This window comes from Suncus etruscus, chromosome 19, assembly GCF_024139225.1.
Source record: "Suncus etruscus isolate mSunEtr1 chromosome 19, mSunEtr1.pri.cur, whole genome shotgun sequence".
NCBI classification, from domain to species: domain Eukaryota; kingdom Metazoa; phylum Chordata; class Mammalia; order Eulipotyphla; family Soricidae; genus Suncus; species Suncus etruscus.
Window position 1 is genome coordinate 28,556,076 of NC_064866.1, and position 21,352 is coordinate 28,577,427.

General features: G+C 44.7%; 2 protein-coding genes across 3 annotated transcripts in view; both read left to right on the forward strand.

The window, feature by feature from the left end:
- The window catches only part of LOC125997363 (glutathione S-transferase Mu 2-like), a 436,713-nt gene that overhangs the window by 233,793 nt on the left and 181,568 nt on the right, over positions 1 to 21,352 (forward strand). The window lies entirely within an intron of this gene.
- Positions 12,722 to 21,352, forward strand: part of AHCYL1 (adenosylhomocysteinase like 1) — a 54,020-nt gene continuing 45,389 nt past the window's right edge. For both annotated transcript variants that reach the window (XM_049765731.1, XM_049765732.1), the window contains exon 1: positions 12,722 to 12,895. In XM_049765731.1, coding sequence (XP_049621688.1) covers positions 12,776 to 12,895 — 120 coding nt within the window. In that variant the 5' untranslated portion in view covers positions 12,722 to 12,775. The remainder of the gene's footprint in view (positions 12,896 to 21,352) is intronic.

The window sequence follows — 21,352 nt, forward strand, 5'->3', positions numbered from 1 at the left end:
ATAAATTACCCTTTCTTTGCCTGAATACTTTTTCTCTTTGCTTTGTTTATTTAGCAAATTGGCTCACACTGTAATGCTGTCGTGAAAGTTACTGTTTCCAGCTAGCAACCCGGTCATGAACATCTTCCCATTTCATGATAGATCCTTCAACCTGGGCCAGAGCAATAGTACAGTGGGTAGGGCATTGGTCTTCCATGCAGCTAAACCAGGTTTGATTCCCTGCATCCTGTATGGTCTCCCAAGCCTTCCAGGAGTTAAGTTCTGAGCACAGAGCCAGAAGTAAACCCTGAGCGAAGCCAGGTGTGACTTAAAAACAAAAGCAACAAAACAAAACAAACAAAAAAGTCTTTCCACTAAGCTGATAGTACAGGAGATTTCTGAGCCCAGAGCCAGGAGTAACTCCTGAGCATCACCAGGTGTGGCCCAAAAAGCAAAAAATAAACAAATAAATACCATTTTTAAGCCTTACTGATTAGAAATATATGGCAAGGCAAATGACATAGATAAGAAAACAAAGTTTACTATTATTTGTTTTTTGTTTTTGGCCACACCCAGTGACACTAAGAGGTTACTCCTGGGTATGTGCTCAGACATGCCTGTCAGCCAACCCGGGTTTGATTCCCAGCATCCCAAACACTACTAGGTGTATTTCCTGAGCTTAATAATAGTAACCTCTGAGGCTCGCTGGATGTGGCCCAAAAAGAAAAAAAGAAAATTAAAAAAGATACTACCGGGGCCGGAGAGATAGCATGGAAGTAGCGCGTTTGCCTTGCATGCAGAAGGATGGTGGTTTAAATCCTGGCATCCCATATGGTCCCCTGAGCCTGCCAAGAGCGATTTCTGAGCATAGAACCAGGAGTAACCCCTGAACGCTGCCAGTGTGACCCCAAAATAAGAACAATTAAAAACAGATACTACCACCAGGTCGCATATCACTGTTGCCATACTTCCCTCCCCTCCAGTTAAGCTCTGCTTTTGCTGTCAGATGTAGACTAGGGAGGTTCACTGAATACTGACTGCTGCAGTGTAACCTGATTGAGAAATTGGCCGTTCTTGGCGGTGGACTCTTCAGGAAAGAATGTAAAGTATTTCCACCGCATCCTCCCAATTTGGGAGGTCAAAGTGCACCAAAGCTGTTTTCCCAGTACTGGTGGGGACTGGGACTTACTTATGGAGTCGTGATTTCCAGTATCTAAGAAGAGGACAGGAGCTCTGAAGTGTTCTGAAGTTGAAATTCTACTAAAACACAAGCACATCCCATCCCCACTTCCAGGTTGCAAAACCTGGTATAAAGATAGCTGTGATGAAGGGGCTGGAAGAAAATCCAACAAGGGGCCTCAGTGAGTGGCTCACCCCTTGCTGGAAAGCATTTTTCCTGCAACCGGAAAAGGCCCAGCACTCAGCATGGAACCCTGAGCAACCATAACTATGGTCTTCTCCCTTCTAATAAGCACCAGCTGCCCCCACTTTGATGAGACTGAGCCATTTGCTTGCTTGGAGATTTTTGCTTTGTTCTGCTTTTAAATCCAATGAGCAGAGAGAGGAAGTGCAAATCATAATGTTGAACTTCTCACCAACTGTAGATGGGAATTGGGACCAGACTGAAATAAACTTGGAAAGATAGAATACTGGCATTTCTTCCCATAATTCATTCCTCACTTGTCTGCAACACCATGAGAAATATCCATGTGTTTAAATCTTGTTCACCCTTCATCTTGGGTACCTTTTACCCAAATGTCTCTGTGCTCCTTAAGAGATGCCATGGTATGTCAACCCCATGGATTGAAAGAGCTGAGGACAAAGAAACCTGGCTTTTGTCCTTGCTCCATCACTAATTGCTGCATCATCAGAATGACAAGCAAAACTTTTTTTGGGGGGTCAGACCCTGTGGCGCTCAGGAGTTACTTCTGACTCTACTCTCAGAAATTGCTCCTGACAGCTCGGGGATCATATGGGATACCGGGATTCAAACCACCGTACTTCTGCATGCAAGGCAAATGCCCTACCTTCATGTTATCTCTCCTGCCCCATAACAAGCAAATTTCTTCACTTCTCTGTGCCTCCATTTTCTGTTCTGTAAAGCTCTGAGTCTTTGCCACTGGGGCATCTGTGGCCTAGAAGAAATCTAGATAGACCAACAGCCAAATCAAATGACACACCCACAGAAACCATAAGCAGCTCAGTATTCTTCCAATGCTGTAATTAATGGGCATCTCTGTGTCCCACATGGCCACCGTTGTGTTGCCACTCCTCCTCATGACCACTTTTGTCCTGAACAAATGTACCTCATTTGTCTCCTTAGCCTTTAAGTCTCAACCAAACCACTACTTTCATTTGGTTCACATCAAGTGTAGTATCTGCTCTTATCTCTAATTTCTAACATTCCCTTTATCCAAGGGCAATACAGGAAATGGGATTGGGGAACAGGGAATTGGAATAAGAAGTGGCTCCATCCACTTTGTGTATTTGCCTAATACCGCAGTTCCTCCAATGAGCCCCATCTAGGGGAAGAGACACCACCCCCTCTACAAGGCTGCTCCCACTCAATGCACAGGAAGCAACTCTCCTGTGCCTTTGACAATGCCATTAGTATGTGTTGCAAATGCCTAGAGGCTGGGCCATGTTCATCTCTGCATCCCTCATGGGACCTGGAGCCTACTAGCTAGGACGCAGCCAAATGTGGAATTAAGATTGGGATCAAGGCCTAGACTTAGATGAATTTCTGGCTATTTCAGGCCTGCGCTGGGTGTGGTAAGGAGAGGAATTCTGGGATTGGGAGATTAAAAATAAAAAAATAGTCCTGCTGGCTGGATTTAACCAACTGAAAGGATCCCGCCCTGCTTGCAGCCCCTACAGGAGAGGGTAAGATGCTGGGTACTAAGGCCTCTTTTATAAGACTTTCATGTGGTCCTTCCGCAGAAAGTGGGTGGAGGCACAGAGGAGTAGGCCAACATACAAGCTTCTGGTCCCTTGCTTGCGTCTCCTTTGCTCTTGGTCTGACACGTGGTGTTGACCCTTTGTCTGGGCTCTGTTTGGAGTGTAGAGGCGCCATGAGCTCATGCTAGACGCCAAGAAACTCTTTCCTCACTGCTACAGAATGGGACAAATGCAGGGGGTGGGAGGGGCCACGAAGATTAACTCTTTTACTTGGGGACTCTTCCCTGGGCTTGCGTGAGGACTGTGGAGCCATTGGCCCCTAAAAAGCTGCCTAGGAAAGACTCCTGCGTCTCCCAGAGCAGGCGGAGGTTCCCAGATCCAGATAACCAATATGAGGGGCAGTCTGGGGATCTGGGTCTGCTCTAGAGAGGGCAGGGATAGTGAAAGGGTTAATGGTTTGTTGAAAAACAGGGAGAGTCCCTCCTCCAGGGGCCCAGCTGGCTGCAAAGTATGGATCAGAGGCTCCAAAGCTGATGCAATGGGGACCCCGCCCTTGCACACCAGAGAGGGTGAGGAGGGCAGCTTCCTCCTCCCACCACAAACCCACACAACCCGGAGCTCCTGAGGCCCAGAGTTGGGGGCAGGAAGGGCAAGAGCCTGAGGTGTGAGATTTGGGAAGCTGCTAAACTGCTGCCCCACTCCAGCCAGTGCCGGGTCCTTTCCAGAGCCAGTACCCCACTCCCAGCCTTCAGTAGGGGAGCTGACTGGCCTGGCCAACCTCATCTCTTCTACTTCCAGGATCATCCAGTCCTCAGTCACAGGTAGGGAGAGATGTAGGCTCACACCCATGAGAAGCAAAAGTGGATTGAGCAGTACCCACACCTCTCAGTCTCACACACACACACACACACACACACACACACACACACACACCCCTACTCAGTCTCCATCATCTTGGGAAAGGGTACACACACACACACACACACACACACACACCCCTACTCAGTCTCCATCATCTTGGGAAAGGGTACACACACACACACACACACACACACACACACACACACACACACCCCTACTCAGTCTCCATCATCTTGGGAAAGGGTATCTGCGTGAGAGACGACTCTAGAAACTTCCAAAGACTTGAGGCAACCCCAAAGATGGCTAAGTCTATTAGAACTCTGGAGATGGACCATAATTTACCCCACTCCACCAGCCCTGGAGTCTGGCCTTGTGAAGAGGGACCTCTCAGGGGGTGATAATTAATTCTGAAATAGCCAGGACACAGGGGAAAGAGGAGGTTCCCTTATTAAGAAAGTAAAAGAGGAACCGGAGAGATAGCATGGTGTTTGCCTTGCATGCAGAAGGGCAGTGGTTTGAATCCCGGCATCCCATATGATTCCCCCGAGCCTGCCAGGAGTGATTTCTGAGCGTAGAGCCAGGAGTAACCCCTGAGCGCTGCCACGTGTGACAGCCCCCCCCCCACAAAAAAAATAAAGAAAAAAGTAAAAAAATAGGGCTGGAGAGATAGCACAGTGGTAGGCTGGTAGTTAGTAGGAGCCTTGCAAGGATAGGATTCAGGATGGACAATGGTTCGAATCCCAGCATCCCATATGGTCCTAAGCCTTCCAGGAGCAATTTCTGAGCACTGGGCCAGGAGTAACCTCTGAGCACTGCCGGGTGTGGCCCAGAAACCAAAAATAAATAAATAAATAAATAAATAAATAAATAGTAAAAGAATGGGCCCCAATAAACTGATAAAGTGTGGCTGTTGATCCAAGTCCCCTAAAAGACAGGAATGGCGTCTGTTCTGACACAAAGTCCCTCCCAATAAATGACCAAATACAGAAATCCCTGCAGAGACTCAAGATCAGGGCCAGTTTCACAATTTTTACTTTTTTGGTAAACTCTTCAAATACACACACACACACACACACACACACACACACACACACACACACACACGTGCACGCCCATACAGAGACATGTGCTTGCACCAAAAAGTATACAAAGGAGCACAGAATTTCATTGATGAGATTCCTTGAGCATTGTTTACACTCACCGGCTGTTCTCTCTCTCTTGCTTTAAGCAAAGGGTGTGGGGCCATGAAGGAATGGAAGAACAATACTGACCCAACAGCCTATGAAGATGTCTAGAAGGACTTCTGGACACGTAGTAGCCAGATGCTGGGGCCAGGACAAGGCAGGGTGGTGCTTTGGCTGGTGGCTGGCGCAGTTCCAACCTTCCGTGGGCAGCTCTAATGTCAACAAGTCCTTGAATTCTTCTCAGTAACACACCTGCAACAGGTAGGTCTACTCTGTGGGGTGGGTTGGGGGAGGAAGAAGACGGGTCACTCCCAGAGATACTTGGTTAGCTGAGCCCACTGTTCAATGCAAAGGTTCATGTCTCTGTCTTTCTGTCTTTGTCTCTCTATCTATATCTTTCTGTCTCTGTCTCTCTGCCCACTATGCCACACAACCAGAGCTTGAGGACATTTCTTTGTCTTAAACACCAATTTGAACTGCTGGAGCCCAAATACCAGCCTGCTCCACATCATGAAGCCTCCCCAGGGTCCCCCATCAGTACTCCATGCACCACACCTCACATCTCCATACAGTAATGGTGGGCCTCCCTAAGACCCGGTTTAGAGTCAAGAGAGCTGGGTCCTTGGTTTACCTTTTGCTCCTCTCTGGAAGGCCTGGCACTGTGATCCACCCTTGTCTGTTCAACTGAAAACCATCCCAGTTCGGATTCCTATCCGAAAAACACACTCTGTTTATCTTGTGGCAACAACTCAGATGCCTGATAAGGGGGAAATAGTTAAGCACACTCTGTTGGTGATATCTAGAACACTTGACAAAGATAACGGTGTAAGGGATCCCTGTAGTAAACTGTGTCTAAAATTCGCAGTCTGATCCGAGCAGAGCACAGAGTGGCAGGCACCTATCTGACATCAGAATGTGTAAACAAGCTTCTGCAAATGACAGAGACTGGAATGAGCTTGTAAAGATGTCAAGATTTTATCTTCGTGTGTTTTCCTTTCCTATAAATATTATGTTTCAAAATAATAATAAATAGGGCCATGGGACTGGAGTCATAGCACATGAGTAGGGTGTTTACCTTGCACTCTGTTGACCCGGGGTTCCATCCCTGGCCTTCCATATGGTCCCCCACGCCTTCCAGGAGTAATTCCTGAGGACAGAGTCAGGAGTGACTCCTGAATGCTGCTGGATATGGTTCCCAAACAAGCAAACAAACAAATAAATAGTGACAGAGAGATGGTTCAATGAGACATGGAAGAAACCTGGGGTCCATGCCCAGAACCACATGATCTCTTAAGCACCACTAGGGCCAAAACTGAAGAGTATGCCTCTTTCCAAAAGAATAATAAAGAATAAAACAAACATAATCATAACACATGGGGGAGAAGACAGAAAGAGGAGTTCTCCTGTAGTGGAACAGGAGGATAGTCCCTCTATTCAAAAGAGGTCAGATCCCTGGGGGGTTGGGGGAAGGAAGGAGATGGGAGAAGTTCTGAGACAAAAGGGAGGACATTGCTGGAGATGGTCAGAGCCTTTCCCCTGTCTTTAGTCTTCTGCTGTCACCATAATTCTTCTGCTCTCTTCCTACACCTTATTTCAGAGGGCTAAATTGGAACCTGGCCCACATAAGGGGGAGGGCCTGTAGGTAGAGCAGGCCAGGATAGGGTTCTAAACTGGTGTGAAAGGCTCTTGCTTAGGATCCCAGAAGAATGGGGTGGGGTGGGAGGCAGGTCCCCAGACATGTCAAACAGTGTATTTTAATGATGTCTTATCTAGGTGGCCCTTGCTCCCGGTTCTGGCCCTGCATCTCCTCCCATGCTCCTTGTGCCAAGCTCTCAGCTCCACCATCGCTCATGGCAGCAGGATCTGGCTCTGCCACACCTGCCCTGAAATATAGTTACTGGAACTGTCTGGGTGTTTCCTAGCCCTACCCACCTGCCCAGCTTCCATTCTTCCCTCCCTGGGAAGCTCCTTCTACAACTCTTTCCCACTTATCTCATACCCACCCCCACAATATCTTGCCAGGAGAGGTCAGTGCCCCTGATCCCTATCATTGGTCCAACCCAGACCCTCTCAGGAGGTACCTCTACATTTGATGTTCTTCATGAATCAAAATAACCTATAAATGGCTGTAGAAGATGGCTGGATTGAGAGGGAATTGGGTTACCCAGATGAGGCCCATGGGTAGGGTCCCAGAGATACCCCCCCCTATGACAGCATCTTCAAATTCATAGAGATTCCCTCTACTGCTACACAATTTGGGGTTCTGCTCCTTATGTTTGTCTCTTCTCACATCCTGGTCTCTGGCAGGTTTTCCCCATAGAGAGCTGAACAGATCTTCGAGAGCCCTACCTCAGGGCAGAGATGCTGAGGTAGGACATAGGAGGTGGGGGGCCATGGTGAAGACAGGTGAGTTCTAGACACTCTTGAAAGCCTCCTTAGGCAATTGGAGGGGCCATCTGAAAATAGAGGGGCCAGTGTGGAGAGAGGTTCTCATGTATGTTGTATCCTTACAAGCTCCATCTAAGTGAGCTTTTTGATTTCCAGCTCTCCCAAACTAGGAGGATGTCGGTCACCCATGTCATCTGCAGCAGGCTGGTTTCCAGTAATGTCCTTGGAACTTGTGTGACAAGGAAACTCACTGGCATGTGGTATCAGCATTGTGGTGGAGGGGGTGGTTTCCAAGTTCCTCTCAGGACAGACACACAGGTAAGTGGAGTTGAATATGCTGTCCCCTTTCTTGGCCCAAAGAGTTAAGTTACAACCTCCTCCACACCCAGTTCTGTCTTCACCATGATAGCTGTTGCGCCAGACATCTGAGCCTCCCGAGAGGGAACACCCGAAGGGAAGCAAGTGGGGACGAGTCCGAGACACATGGACCTTCAGTGCCCTCAGAAGCTCACAATGTGAATGATGCTATGCATAGTCAAATTTGGGTGGGTGGTAGGGGCAATGGACTGAGAGATAACTTTTTATTTTCAAAATTAAATTCCAACAGGGCTAGGTAGGGATGGGGGTATGACTTCAAAGGCATGAAGCTAGGTGTTTAGTTTCCAGAACAACTACACATGACTAGCTGGATCCCTACTATTGTTGTTTTCCAGGGTCAGCCGGGAGATGAGAAGAGGCCAATATGGCACCATTAGGCACAAATTTGATTAGTCATTTTTCTATCCCTTCTGGAATCGCCCTGAGGTTTGAAAAGATCTTGCAGAGAAGAGAATCCTGATGTTGAGTTAAAGGCCAGGGTCTGCAGACCATCCTTCCAGGCATGCACATGGTTGTTTCAAACCGAGGCTTCCTGGGCCCAGGCAGCTGAATAGGGTCTTCTCTGACTAAGCCATTAGGCTGCAGTCAAGTGTGTGGCATTCTTCCCAATTGAGGTACGTATGTTCCATTCAAACCACAATTTTTTTCTTGAAAGAGTTAATTCTTTTGAAGACTTGGTGGGTTTCTTGGTCACACAAAAGTGGGTTTGGGAGAGGACTTGGGGAAAAGACTGGGGGAGCATGTCGTTTACAAAGTGACAGCAATGGCTTTCTCAAGCCAATCAAGAAGGTGAGTGAGATAGTGGAGAATAGAAGGGAATTGATAAGAAGAAGCTACACTAAGTGGCAAGGGGCTTCGGAGCTTTGTGGAGCGATGTGGCCAGTGAGAAACTCCTAGTGACAAGAAAGCCAAAAAACTTTGTGGAACATTTAAGAAATGTGATTTAAAATTGTTCTCTGGATGATGTAATCTCTCCCCCGCAGCCCACAACAGTCATTAATAGTTCTGCTTCATGTTACGGCATTACTTTTGAGTTTGTTTTGAAATAGTGATGGGGGAGCAGAAGGAACCAAGTTACAGGTTCGAACTGACAGAAGAATGAAAGAAAGAGGCAAGACCAGAACAGTGACTAAAACTTCAGCTGAGGTAAAGGGCTAGAGCTAAAGGTAACTGTGAACATCTACATTCCTCAGAACAGCACAGAAGTCCCTGGAAGGGTGCTGAGCTTTCTACTTGTGAGTTCCACTCCTAGTCATTTGAATCTCAGAGGACAAACTGTCTTGGCTGACATAAGTGTACAAATAGGCTTTGCCTTTCAGCTGAACTAAGAGTTCATACAAGCATCTCTCTCTCTTTCTCTCTCCCTGTCTCTGTCTCCTGCCTCTGTCTGTCTGTCTGTATGTCTCTCTCTCTCACACACACACACACACATGCACACACACACACACACACACACACACACACACACACACACACACACACCCCTGAACTGACTGTAATGGAGGAGAAGGGGGTATCTTTGAGGAAGAAGATCCATGCTCAAGCTGCCCCTGGTGCTCTGTTACCCCCTTAACTCTTACAAGCCAGATAACATGAGTTCTGCCCAAAGCTCTTGTGAACAGATAAAGCTAAGAAATCCGGTGATAGTGGGGCCCTCATAGGATTGCATGGATCCATGCTCCCTAACAAAATCTTGTTCTGACCATCCTTCTGGTGTCAAGCGAAAAAGGCCCTCCTGGGGAAGGGCTCCAGGTGGTCCAAAGGGCCTGAGGAGGGGACAGCTAGGAATGATGCTGTCTGGGCCCTCAATGGTTCCCTACGTCTGACTGAAGAAAGGCCTATAGTGTGTGTGGGTGACTTTGGTTTTCGCTCCTTAATGTCCTTTCAGACATTTCGCAGGGCACCCCTAGAGTAGCATTTTTCAACCACTGTGCCATGGCACACACACTAGTGTGCCTTGAGAGATTATTTGGTGTGCCATAGAGAAAAAAAATTCCAATTTCACTTGTCACCTGCTGCTTCGGCTCCCAAATAGACACCAGTCATGAGATCATTTCATAATAAAGTCATTATAAAATAATGTCTTGGTGTTCATTGGATTCCCATTCAAGAGAATGGGATATATATATATATGTATAGATATATATACATCTATATATCTATATGTATAGATATATAGATATAGATATATATTTAAATAGTCAATAAAGGCTCAGAGTTAAAATTTTTTGGAAAACATATTCTTTTTTGTTTGTTTGTTTTTGGGTCACACTCGGCAGTGCTCAGGGGTTACTTCTGGCTCTATGCTCAGAAATCACCCCTGGCAGGCACAGGGGACCATATGGGATGCCGGGATTCAAACCACAGTCCTTCTGCATAAAAGGCAAACGCCTTATCTCCATGCTATCTCTCTGGTCCTGGAAAACATTTTCTTTTTTTTTTTTGGTTTTTTGGGCCACACCCGGTGGTGCTCAGGGGTCACTCCTGGCTATCTGCTCAGAAATAGCTCCTGGCAGGCACAGGGGACCATATGGGACACCGGGATTTGAACCAACCAACTTTGGTCCTGGATCGGCTGCTTGCAAAGCAAACGCCACTGTGCTATCTCTCTGGGCCCTTCTTTTTTTTTTTATTGTAAGAATTGATTCAAGAGACAAAATTGATTAACATAATGAGGTAAACTAACATAACATAATATAGTGACATAACATAACATATAATATAATTAATATAATATAATAATACATGTAATCAAAGAAAGTTTCTGATTAAAACACAAATTTTTTTTTCATAATGGCTTACATATCTTTCACAGTATTTTAGGTACATATTAACATTAAATCAGGGGAATACCCATCACCAAATATATCCTTCCCCCATCCCAGTTCCCTTTCTACAACCCATATACCCCACCATCACCCCCTGGGCTGCTAGAGTAGGTGGACCCCTCTTTGTCTGGCTTACTATTAGTGATCACATATCTGTTTGGTCCTGGAACCTTCCCTTGTTTCCCCCTCCATTTAAGAGGCAGAACTAGATAAATCGAGGTATGTGGTTTTGTTTGAAGGAAAGAAAAGCAATAGATTGGGGTACAAAATAAGAGAAAAAAAAAGAAGTCAAATACGCTGAAAATGGGCGGAGTAGAGGCTTCCAACCTCAGTTTGAGAGAGGATGTGAAAAAGGTAATTGAAACACCACAACAATACAGAAAAAAATATCAAATTAAATAACCAGTGAGCACTACAGCAATAAAGAAAAGCACCACACAATAGTCTCGGTTCTGAAGTCAAATCATGCTCGAGTGCAAAAAGAAAGAGAAAGATAAGATAAAATAAAATAATATTGGAGACATCAACTTCAATCTCTACACCAAAATAAAGACGTCAAAAAAATCGATCAATTGATAAATAAATATGTGGAAAAATGATTGTTTTGTGCTTTTCTTTTCCCTTTTCTTTTCCCCCCTGCATAGGCACAGTAAATATTGGGGATATTATAGAGGAAATTCCCTTGGCCTAGGAGATATAGGGTTTCTCCACCCCTGAAGTATACTGTCATGGGATTAACTATAGGCTCCTTGCATGATCATTTACTCTCCCCTTGTTGCTTTCGTGGTGTATGGAAGACTTCTGCTTTGTTTTGAATGGTAAAATCAGACCTCTGTATCTAGAGGTCTTGGTGGCTGTGCTGCTCAAGGAATGATGCTTATGAAGTCTTTCTTTGTGGTTCTAGCAGTTATGCTTCTTCAGTGTCGTTTTAATGTAGTTGGTGGTCTTGGTCATTATGTTGCTCCTAGGATGGAGCCTGGGATAAAGTCTTTCGTTATGTTTCAGGAAGACCTGTTCAGTTGCAGTTGTCTCAGTCAGACCTCTGGAATTTGAGATCTTGTTTGTTGAACAGATCGTAGACCAAAAGCTAGGCTAGAGATTTTTGTTGCTGTTGTTGTTGTTGGTCCCTGGATGCGTACTGTCCAGTCTTGGTTGCAACAACCAGTCATCTGTATATAGTGATCTTGGCTTTTGCACAGATCAAAGGGTGACATGTTTTCTGATTTTGTCTTATTGATAGCTGATGAGGAAGGACAACTTGCTCTTAGATCAAGTTGTTCCCATTTCCTCATTGTCAGGTTATCAATTTAGAACTGGCGCATGTTGGTGTCAGAACAGCATTGTAAATGCCCTAGAGGGGATTTGGTTCCTGGAGCTGTTGTGGAGAACTCTGTCGTTTCTATGTCTGGGATCCAGGAGTCAAGGCTGGACGGTCAGTGTCTAGTTCCCTGGAGCCTAAGTTGTTCCAGAAAACATTTTCTAATGCTGGTGTGCCTCGTGATTTTATTTTTTCATTAAAAAAAATGTACCTTTGTACACACACACACACACACACACACACACACACACACACACACACACACACACAAAGGTTAAGAAGACATGAGAAGTCCTGGGGACAAAATTATCCTCCCTAATTGGCATGTAGATACTGGGTGGGAGGGGCAGAAATGTCCCCCAGATGCATCATCTCAATCACAAGAAACCAAAAGGTCTCCTGAACTGGGGGGGGCGCATCTTTAATGTCCCCCAATGTTAACATCTGAATTGAGGCCAACAATATCTTCCTAAATGATCCTTTCCATCATGGAAATAAATGATGGAGTCAGTCAGTCAGTCACCCCCCCAAATTCTGTGACATCTCTGGAAATCCCTTGACAGGGCCGATAGCACCACCTGGTGGCACAAGGCCTCCCACCACCACCACCACCATTGAGGGCCTCCTCACTCTGAGAAGAGCAGCAGGGAAAACTGTGAGGGAGGGAGAGAGGCTGGCTTCCTGCGTGGTGACGTCACTGCCACGCGCCGTCTCACTGAGGGGAGACTCTGCCAGTACTTGACGTGGCGTCAGGCGCTCCCGCTGCCCTTCCTCTGCGTGCTTGTTAATTACACCTCCGGCTGCTGCTGAACCCAGAGGCGCCTTGCAGAGCCCTTAAACGCTCAACTAGGCCCACAGCCTGGCTGATTGAGGGGGGCTCGGGAGAGAGCAAGAAGAGGAAGAATTGGGGTGGCGGGGTCAGGCCGGCTGAGGAGGGGGGCATGTCGATGCCCGACGCGATGCCGCTGCCCGGGGTCGGGGAGGAGCTGAAGCAGGCCAAGGAGATCGAGGACGCTGAGAAGTATTCCTTCATGGCCACCGTCACCAAGGCGCCCAAGAAGGTGCGCTCATGGGGTGGTGGGGATTCGGGGTTCGGGCCGGCTGGGGGTTCGAGGCCTTGAGGCCGGAAACAGGAGGGAGCAGCTCCCCAGGGCGAGGCTCCTTCAGACTCACAGGGTTTTTCAACCTTTTTTTGTGTGCATGTGTGTGGGCAAAGACACACTTTTGCTTTTTCATGAAAGGGAAAATCACATGAGAAAATGTGCTCCCCCAAATTTTGTGTGTGTGTGTGTGTATGTATGTATGTATGTATGTCTGCAAAGACACACTTTTGCTTTTTCATGAAAAATGAATCACTGAGGCACACCACCCTGAGAAAATGTGCTACCCCCCCAAATTTATTTTGTGTGTGTATTGCAAAGACACACTTTTTTATTTTTCATGAAAAATAAATCACTGAGGCACACCACCAATGGAAAATGTTCTCCCCCCAAAAAAATTTTTTGGGTTGTGTGTGTGTGTGTGCGTACTAAGACACACTTTTTTATTTTTCATGACAGAAAAATATCACTGAGGCACACCACCATGAGAAATATCCCCCACCCCCAAATTTGACTCTGTGCCTCTATTGACTATCTGATCTATAAAGTCATTCTCTCAACTAGGAATCTAAGAAACCCACACCAAGACATTATTTTAGAATGATTTTATGATGAAATAATCAATCTCCATGTTTGGTCTCTCTTTTGTGAGCCGAAGCTTCTTTGCCTGTGAGGGATGAAATTGGATTTTTTTTTTCTCCACAGCACACCAAGACAATATCTCAAGGCACAGTGGTTGAAAAACACTGCTCCTGAGAGTTTGAGGACCCCCTTGAAGGGCTGAGGAGATCATGGCCACGCAGGGGGTCCCCCAGGCCTCTTTCTCTCTCTCTGGAGCCTGGAAGGCCGCCCTGACTGGTGCTCACTTTCCCTTTGTCCGGTCCTGCCGCTCCTGGGTTTTGTCTTTGCAAACCCGACTGGGCTCGGTCTCGGGTTTGTGGGTGACTGGGCCTCAAAGATGAGGGTGGGAGGGCAGGGACTGAATCTATGGATAACCCCCCCACCAGCCCCCCAAGTTCGTGGCGAAAGGAACACCAGCATGCAGATAGGTGAGTGAGGGGATCCCTCCTGGAGCCCCGTTACTCCGGCCCACTGCACACACACACACACACACACACACACACACACACACACACACACACACACACACTTGCCCTTGAATATTCGCATTTGAAAGCAGACTTGGTGGCAGGCCCTTTCACCCCTTTCTCAGAGCACGTTTCGAGTTGGGTGACAGCAGACAGGCAGACACTCTGGAATGGAACCCTGGTTCCAGGTTGACCCATCATGTGAATAGAATCCGCTCAGGCATCCCCCCTGGGAAAGGGAGCTGAGGTGGCATAGAGGAGAGGTGGGTGGCAAGGAGCTATTGCTCATGCTTGACTGTGCTTAGGGAGACAGAACAAGTTTTTTTTTTTTTCCGTCTGCTGTTTAGTGGGGTGACACCAACAGGAACACTCACTACCCACCCCCTTTCTGAGTCTCTTGTAGAATGTCAAAGGGCACTCTTTGGAAAAAAAATTTTATGCCAGTCTAACCGGAGGGATTTGGGATCCCTTGTGCTTCATGATTGCTTGGGCATTTGCTGCTTGCCAGCCCGTTCTTGACTTTGCACATACCTGGCACTCTGTTCACAGGGGATGGGGGACCGGTTTCAGGGTTTCAGGGAGGCGACCTTTGAGAAACCAATGAAAATCTGGATAAATACTCCCCTCCCGTTAGAAGACTGTTCCAGAGCTGTCTCCACCTGCTGTGTCTGTCTGCTGAGCAGCCTTGCTTGTATAAGCAGAACAAAGCAAGGTTTGCAGGAATAGCTGTAGGCTGTGAGGCTTCCACACTCCAACTAAGACCTTGTGGGAGAATGCTTTTGTTTTATTTCATCTTGTTTTTAAAGGTAATTGCCATTCTAGATTCTACTGTGAATTCATAAGATAGGTCACTCTTGTGTTCTGTCTACTCTTTTCTTCCCCCCCCTTTTTAATATAATATCTTTATTGAAGCACTATGATTACGAACATGTTTGTAGATTCAGTTATAGAAAAGAACACCCCCTCGCTCCCCCCTTCACCAGTGCAACCTTCCCACTACCGTTTTAGAGGATTGAAGGGGATCCCTTTGGCTTTTAGTAAAGTTTGATTAAACTTAGTTTTGCTTTCCAGTTCAGCTGACTGCTTTGTTGGAGGCAGTAACTCTTAGTGGTCTGCCTTTAGTCTACAATGTTGTAACAGCCCTTCCAGGCTGAACCATAGAGTAGGTACCCAAATATTATATCTCCTTGATAACTCTACCTTAAAAGATGTCTTATAGTGACCCACCCAGAACAAATATCCTTTTTTCCCACTCTTTTCTTCCCAGGAGGAATATTGCTAGTGTATATTATAAGGCCAAGAGCTAATGATTTTCAAGACTCATATTCCATTAGTCGAGAGATGCAGTCTTTGCCAGAAATGTGGGAAGGTCCTCTTGTAAGTTTCCATTTGCTGCTAAATGTCCTCCGGTGTTTCTTATTAATCTTGCTCTCACCGATCTTTATTGTATAGCATTTACGCAGCACTTTCTATTAAAGTGCTTTATGATGACTAATTACCCTGCCCTCGTGATGATAAAAGGCAATTTAGTCATTGCATTGGTTGAGGCTAACCAAGGTCACATAGCAAGTCCTAGGTGATCCATTTTTCAGAGTAATCTGAACACACCATTTCAAAGTAAGTCACTTTTGTGCCTTTGTCATATGTTAGAAATGTGAGAAAGCCTGAGAGAGGTTACAGGGACCCACGGTACTAAATGGTACAGAAAGGGACCTCCTAGTTGTGCTTCACCTTGAAATTTCATCATGACTCTAGACCAAATAATCTTTCAATCATTTCAAGAGTTGAGGTCCCCTAGGAAACTCAACCATTTCTCATGCCAACCAGAGGCAACAGGTTGCTTCAGGGTGACCTTGATGGGCCTTAGATAAGACTGCAGTGTAATAAATGGAATTGCATTGACTTTTGGGACCAGAGGGTATCCATCCAATGAAAGCATTGATAGAGTCCTCAATTATAATTCTTAACATTATTCTACAAAACTGCCTTGTTGGTTTGATTCAAAGTTTTATCTGATCATCAAAGAGCTTAAGAGATAACAACTTGAGCCCAGAGAGATAGGAGAGATAGCACAGCAGGCGTTTCCCTTGCAAGCAGCCAATCCAGGACCAAAGGTGGTTGGTTCGAATCCCGGTGTCCCATATGGTCCCCCGTGCCTGCCAGGAGCTATTTCTGAGCAGATAGCCAGGAGTGACCCCTGAGCACTGCCGGGTGTGACCCAAAAACCAAAAAAAAAAAAAAAGAGAGAGAGAGAGAGATAACTTAAGAAAGTGAGCTTCTGAGCATTGGTTCTCTAATTTGCCAAGTACATTTTTGTTTGGAATGAGTGGAACTAAGTAGATGTCAGGACCAAGAATGTTTGTTTTATTTTGAAGTCTTTTACCAATCTCTTTACAATGAGCATTTGAGATAGCTTCAGACATAAGTTCACAGGAACACATTCCATATAGATAGGAAATCAAAATACAGAATGAAGAAAAAGAATGGTTGACCCTATGTGCTAGACAGTTGATGAGGCTGATTGTCAAATATAGTCATATCCTTTCTGAGTCTGAGGCTAAAGGAAAGCAGGTTATATGATATATCAATTCCTCAAGAAAGTGACTTTTTCTGACATTTAGATTCCCAAGGAAGTTTTCATGAGACAGGATTAACTCTTTTGTATGATTCATATATGAGGTAAGAATTGCTGATGACTCTTGTTGATGAGTTCTCTTGGTATTGCCAGGAAATTTTGGGTGAGGAAGAATTTGAGTTGCAAGGGCAATGTACATTTTGCCACAGATTCACTTGAACCAAATGGTAAAGTCAGCTATTTGCCCTGAGTAGTGTTGCTTTTTTTTTTTTTTTTTTTTTTTAAATCCCTGTTTCTCTGCTACTTTGTGTTGCTGGGGCAATATCTGTCCTTAGGCCTTTGGACATTGATATTGTGTCGGGTTGGCTTATTTTCATAGAGTAAACACAAATATCCAAGCTTTGTTGACGAAACCTCCTAAGATAGACCAGGTTTCTCTGGAATATCTGTCAGGACATTTTCTATGTTCTGCAGAACAGAAAGTGATGAGATGCTCTGAGGGGGTCACATTAGGCATTTCACCTAGAACTGGAGTCAAACCTCTACCACCAGCTCAAAAGGGGACTGAGGAAAAAAAAAACGGAACAAACCACTTTTGCTTGTAGAATAATGAATTTATAGCACCAATTCAGTTAAGGGATCAGCTGAAACTTATCTTATCAAGGAGTGCTGCTCTGAGTCTAGTATTTTGTTAACCAGATACCTAGAAGTCAGGATACTTCTCTGGACTTTCTTAGGACCAGTTCTTTTTTGTGTAGGGGACCGGTGGTGGAGGTTTGGGGCACACCCAGTGGTGCTTTGGAATTAATGCTGGCTCTGCGCTCTGAGCTCCAGGTAAGGTTGGGGGGTGGGGGGGGTCTATATGGAATGCCAGGGATTGAACCCAGGTCCATCTCCAGTTGGCCACATGTAAGGCAAACACCCTACTTCTTGTTGCAGTTTTCTAGAATCTATGACAGTATTAGTTTCATTCACTGAGTTGAGAGTTGCTAGATTAATGTTTCCTATCTTCTCTACATCATCAGTGTCTCTTGATTCTCCTAAGAGTGACTTTTAGCCTTTTATTGTAGCAGTCTTTTAACTAGAATCAGGCATCTAAGGAGTTTTTGTTTTGTGGGTTTCATCACAGATATGATTACGGTCAGGTCTCTGATGTGATTCTGTTTGGTTAGACACTAACTTTATGTTTAACTGGTCACAGCAGTTCTTCTAGACCCCTTGCTGACAAGATTACAAAAAAATGATCTTTTGCTTTATCAAAACAGCATCATTTGGATCCAGTGTATTACCTAACATAATAGTCTTGTAAAGTTATACATGATATATCAATACATAGAATCATGTTGATTGTTAGTTGCCTATTACTCCTAAGAAATTTATTCTGCTACCTTAAGTAAACCTGGTAAGCACTTTTCATGCCTTCAGTGGATGCTGTTTAAAGGAATTGGCTTGTAAAGATGAGAATCACAGGCCCAGAGAGATAGCACAGTGGCGTTTGCCTTGCAAGCAGCCGATCCAGGACCAAAGGTGGTTGGTTCGAATCCCGGTGTCTCATATGGTCCCCTGTGCCTGCCAGGAGCTATTTCTGAGCAGACAGCCAGGAGTAACCCCTGAGCACCTCCGGGTGTGGCCAAAAAAAAAAAAAGATGAGAATCACTTGTATTTTATCTGTTTCTCAAGTTGAGGAACGTGAATATTATATTTTTATGAAGACATTGACCCTCACTATGCTCAATAGTCATTTAGAATACAACTTTTGGGGGGGATTGGGCCACATCTGGTGATGATCAGGGGTCACTCCTGGCTATGCGCTTAGAAATCACTCCTGGCTTGGGGAACCGTATGGGACACTGGGGACCAAACCGAACCTAGGTCCTTCCTGAATCAGCCGCGTGCTAGGCAAATGCCCTACTGCTCTACTCTGGCCCCATACAACTTTTTTTTTTATCAACCTGATAGCTGCCATTTCAAAGTGTAAAAGAGATTCTTAATGCAGTTATTCTTTCTGACTTCGGTTAACACTTTCAGTGCCTTGCATATGTAAGTGGTTAGAAATTCACAGTTGCAGTCACCTTATTTCTTCAGGCTCCATATTTCTTTTGACTCATTCAGAGAGTTACACAGTTACATAAGACCTCTTTGACTTCTCTTTTTCTTCTGAAACTGTGTAGTATTACCGTAAGCCAAGCACTTGATTTTTCGAATCAGGTGTACCTTCTGTCTTTTCCATCTAAACATATGTGTCTTTGCATAAATCACTTTTTCCTTACCTGAACCTCCATTTTCTTTTCAGGGGCAGGGTACCAGGATTGAGCCACACCCAGAGGTGCTGAGGGTTTAGTCCTGACTGCTGTAGTGTCATTCTTATAGTGATTACTCAAGTATATGCATTTGTAAAGCTTGACCTGGGAAGGGCCTGCAAGGCAAATTCCTTACCTCTGTACTATCTCTAAGCCCCTGGGCCTCCTTGTCTTTCTTTTATAGTCATACCTTATGGTGCTCAAGGGTTTCTCCTGGCCCTTCTCTTGGTGGTTGGGGGCCCATAGGAGATGCTGGATGTTGGAATCTGGATTGTCCATGTGCAAAGCAAACATCCTACCCACTGTACTATCTCCCTGGCCTCCAAATTTATCTATTCTATAAAATGGGGAATAATGATAGTACTACAAGATTGTTAGGTATATCAGCATATAGTAAATAGGAATTTATCTGTTTTCTCCTTTAAAGCCATATATTCTATTTTACTTAGTAAACATTGTTCTGAATTTTAAAAGGGCCTTAAAAGAGCCAAAACAAAAAAAAATGCTTATATTGAATGTCTCTTTAACAGGGAACATTTTTTTCTGACAAAAACAGTACAGTAGAGATGTCTCAGAAGGCTGGAGTACATGCAGAAACCTTGGGTTTGTATGTTCCCCTGAACACCACTGGGAGTGACCTACAAGCACTGTACCAAGAATTCCACCTCAAAAATAAAGTTTTATTGAGGACTCAAAACTAAAATATTTGTTGAATTATGAGAGGTGCAGCTTGTGTTGATGGGATCTGTTCTACCTAATCTTCCCCCACCATAGACCCCAGAGTGTATATTGAGTAAGGATGTGGGCACCTGAGTTTATTTTCCTCAAACTTCAGTCATTGAGGGGAGTCTTTCTAAACTGGAATCCTAGAATTACAGAAAATAATTCATATTCTTCTGATTGACAGATAACTCTTTATAGAGGATATATAAAGAGATCCTGTTCACATGTACTTCAGTTTCCTCCTCTAGCTGCTGTTTCTTTCAGCTCAAACAGCCTGTTCCAAATTACTTTACTTACAACTGAACTTCTGCAGAAACATGTGGCCTTTCCCCTTCATCACTTAGAGGACTAGGGTGAAGCATCCGTGTCTTTGTCGACAGCCAGACTAATTCAATTTTTGTCCTATCACCAGATTTTAAGGAGGATTTTGTTTTAATGACTTTATTTCAGAATGTATTTGGTTGTTTTTATCAATATCTACTAAGGTAATCATTTACTATCCAAACAGAACACTAGTAAAAAAGGATATGATAAACTACTAGTAAGTAAAAAAGGATATGATAAACTACTAGTAAGAGGCAGGATTTGGAATGACAAGATCAAGATTGAGGTAAGATAAGAGTCATGAATCAAGGGTGGTCATGCATGCATGTCCCCCCTTTCTGACCATGGGAGTCCTCAACCACATTTAAAATGCCTCAACTTAGCCCATTGGACTAAAGGGACTTAACATGTTCACCAGCCCTAGCCCTAGCCAGTTCACTTCTTTGAAAATTGGTGTCCTATACTCACTTGTGTGCTGGAAATAAGGCTTCAGCAGAAGGACTTGCTTGCTGTTCATTTTGGGCTTGCCAGGTTTTATTCTTTAATGTCTGTAGAATTGGCATGCTAGAACAAGCTGTGGTGTGTGTGTGTGTGTGTGTGTGTGTGTGTGTGTGTGTGTGTGTGTGTGTGTGTGTATTTTCATCTCATACTTATTTGTACAGTGGCAGCAGTGGTATTCCACTGAGCCTTTATGCTCAAAATGCCAAGAAAAATGCTAATATGATAATCCACAGTAGTGTATGCTCTGTGAGCAAGATGTAAATACATAAGGAGTGAAATAAAGACCTGAAGATGAGTTTAAATCGTGATTTCTTTATTTAGGCCTCCCGAGTGAAACTTTAAGTCACTTTTTGACTTGATAGTCAAATTTATTGTTTTGAGAAATGTCAGGATTTGGGAAGTTCAACTTTTGGTAAAGGCTAAGTAAACTCTTCAAGTACTTATTAATTGTGATGAGGAAAGCTTTTAGGGCACAGATTTCAGTGGGCATAATGGAAATTATTTTCCCCTTAACTCTAAGATGGCATGACCTCAGTTCAGAGGTTTATGGTTGTACAGTTACCATTATGGTCTTTGGGTTCTGAAATTAAGTAAAGGGACATTATTAGGAAAGTTAGGACAGATTATGCCCTGCCCTCATTGGCACACTTTCTATGTATATCTCATTTCTCTTTAAGGGCAAACTTATTTGCTCTCTATACTGGTCTATTGTATTTGGCGAGGTTGAATAGCTATTCATCTTGTCTTTTCAAAGCTCACACTGCATCTGTTTTTAACTTCAGAAGAGAGGTAAATAAGTAAATAGAACTACATAGGTAAAAGTGGAGAACCTAAGTAAGTTCCTTATTTGCTAGTTCATCAGAACTTATTAACGTTAGCATCACAAAAGTTGGTATATAACCCCCAC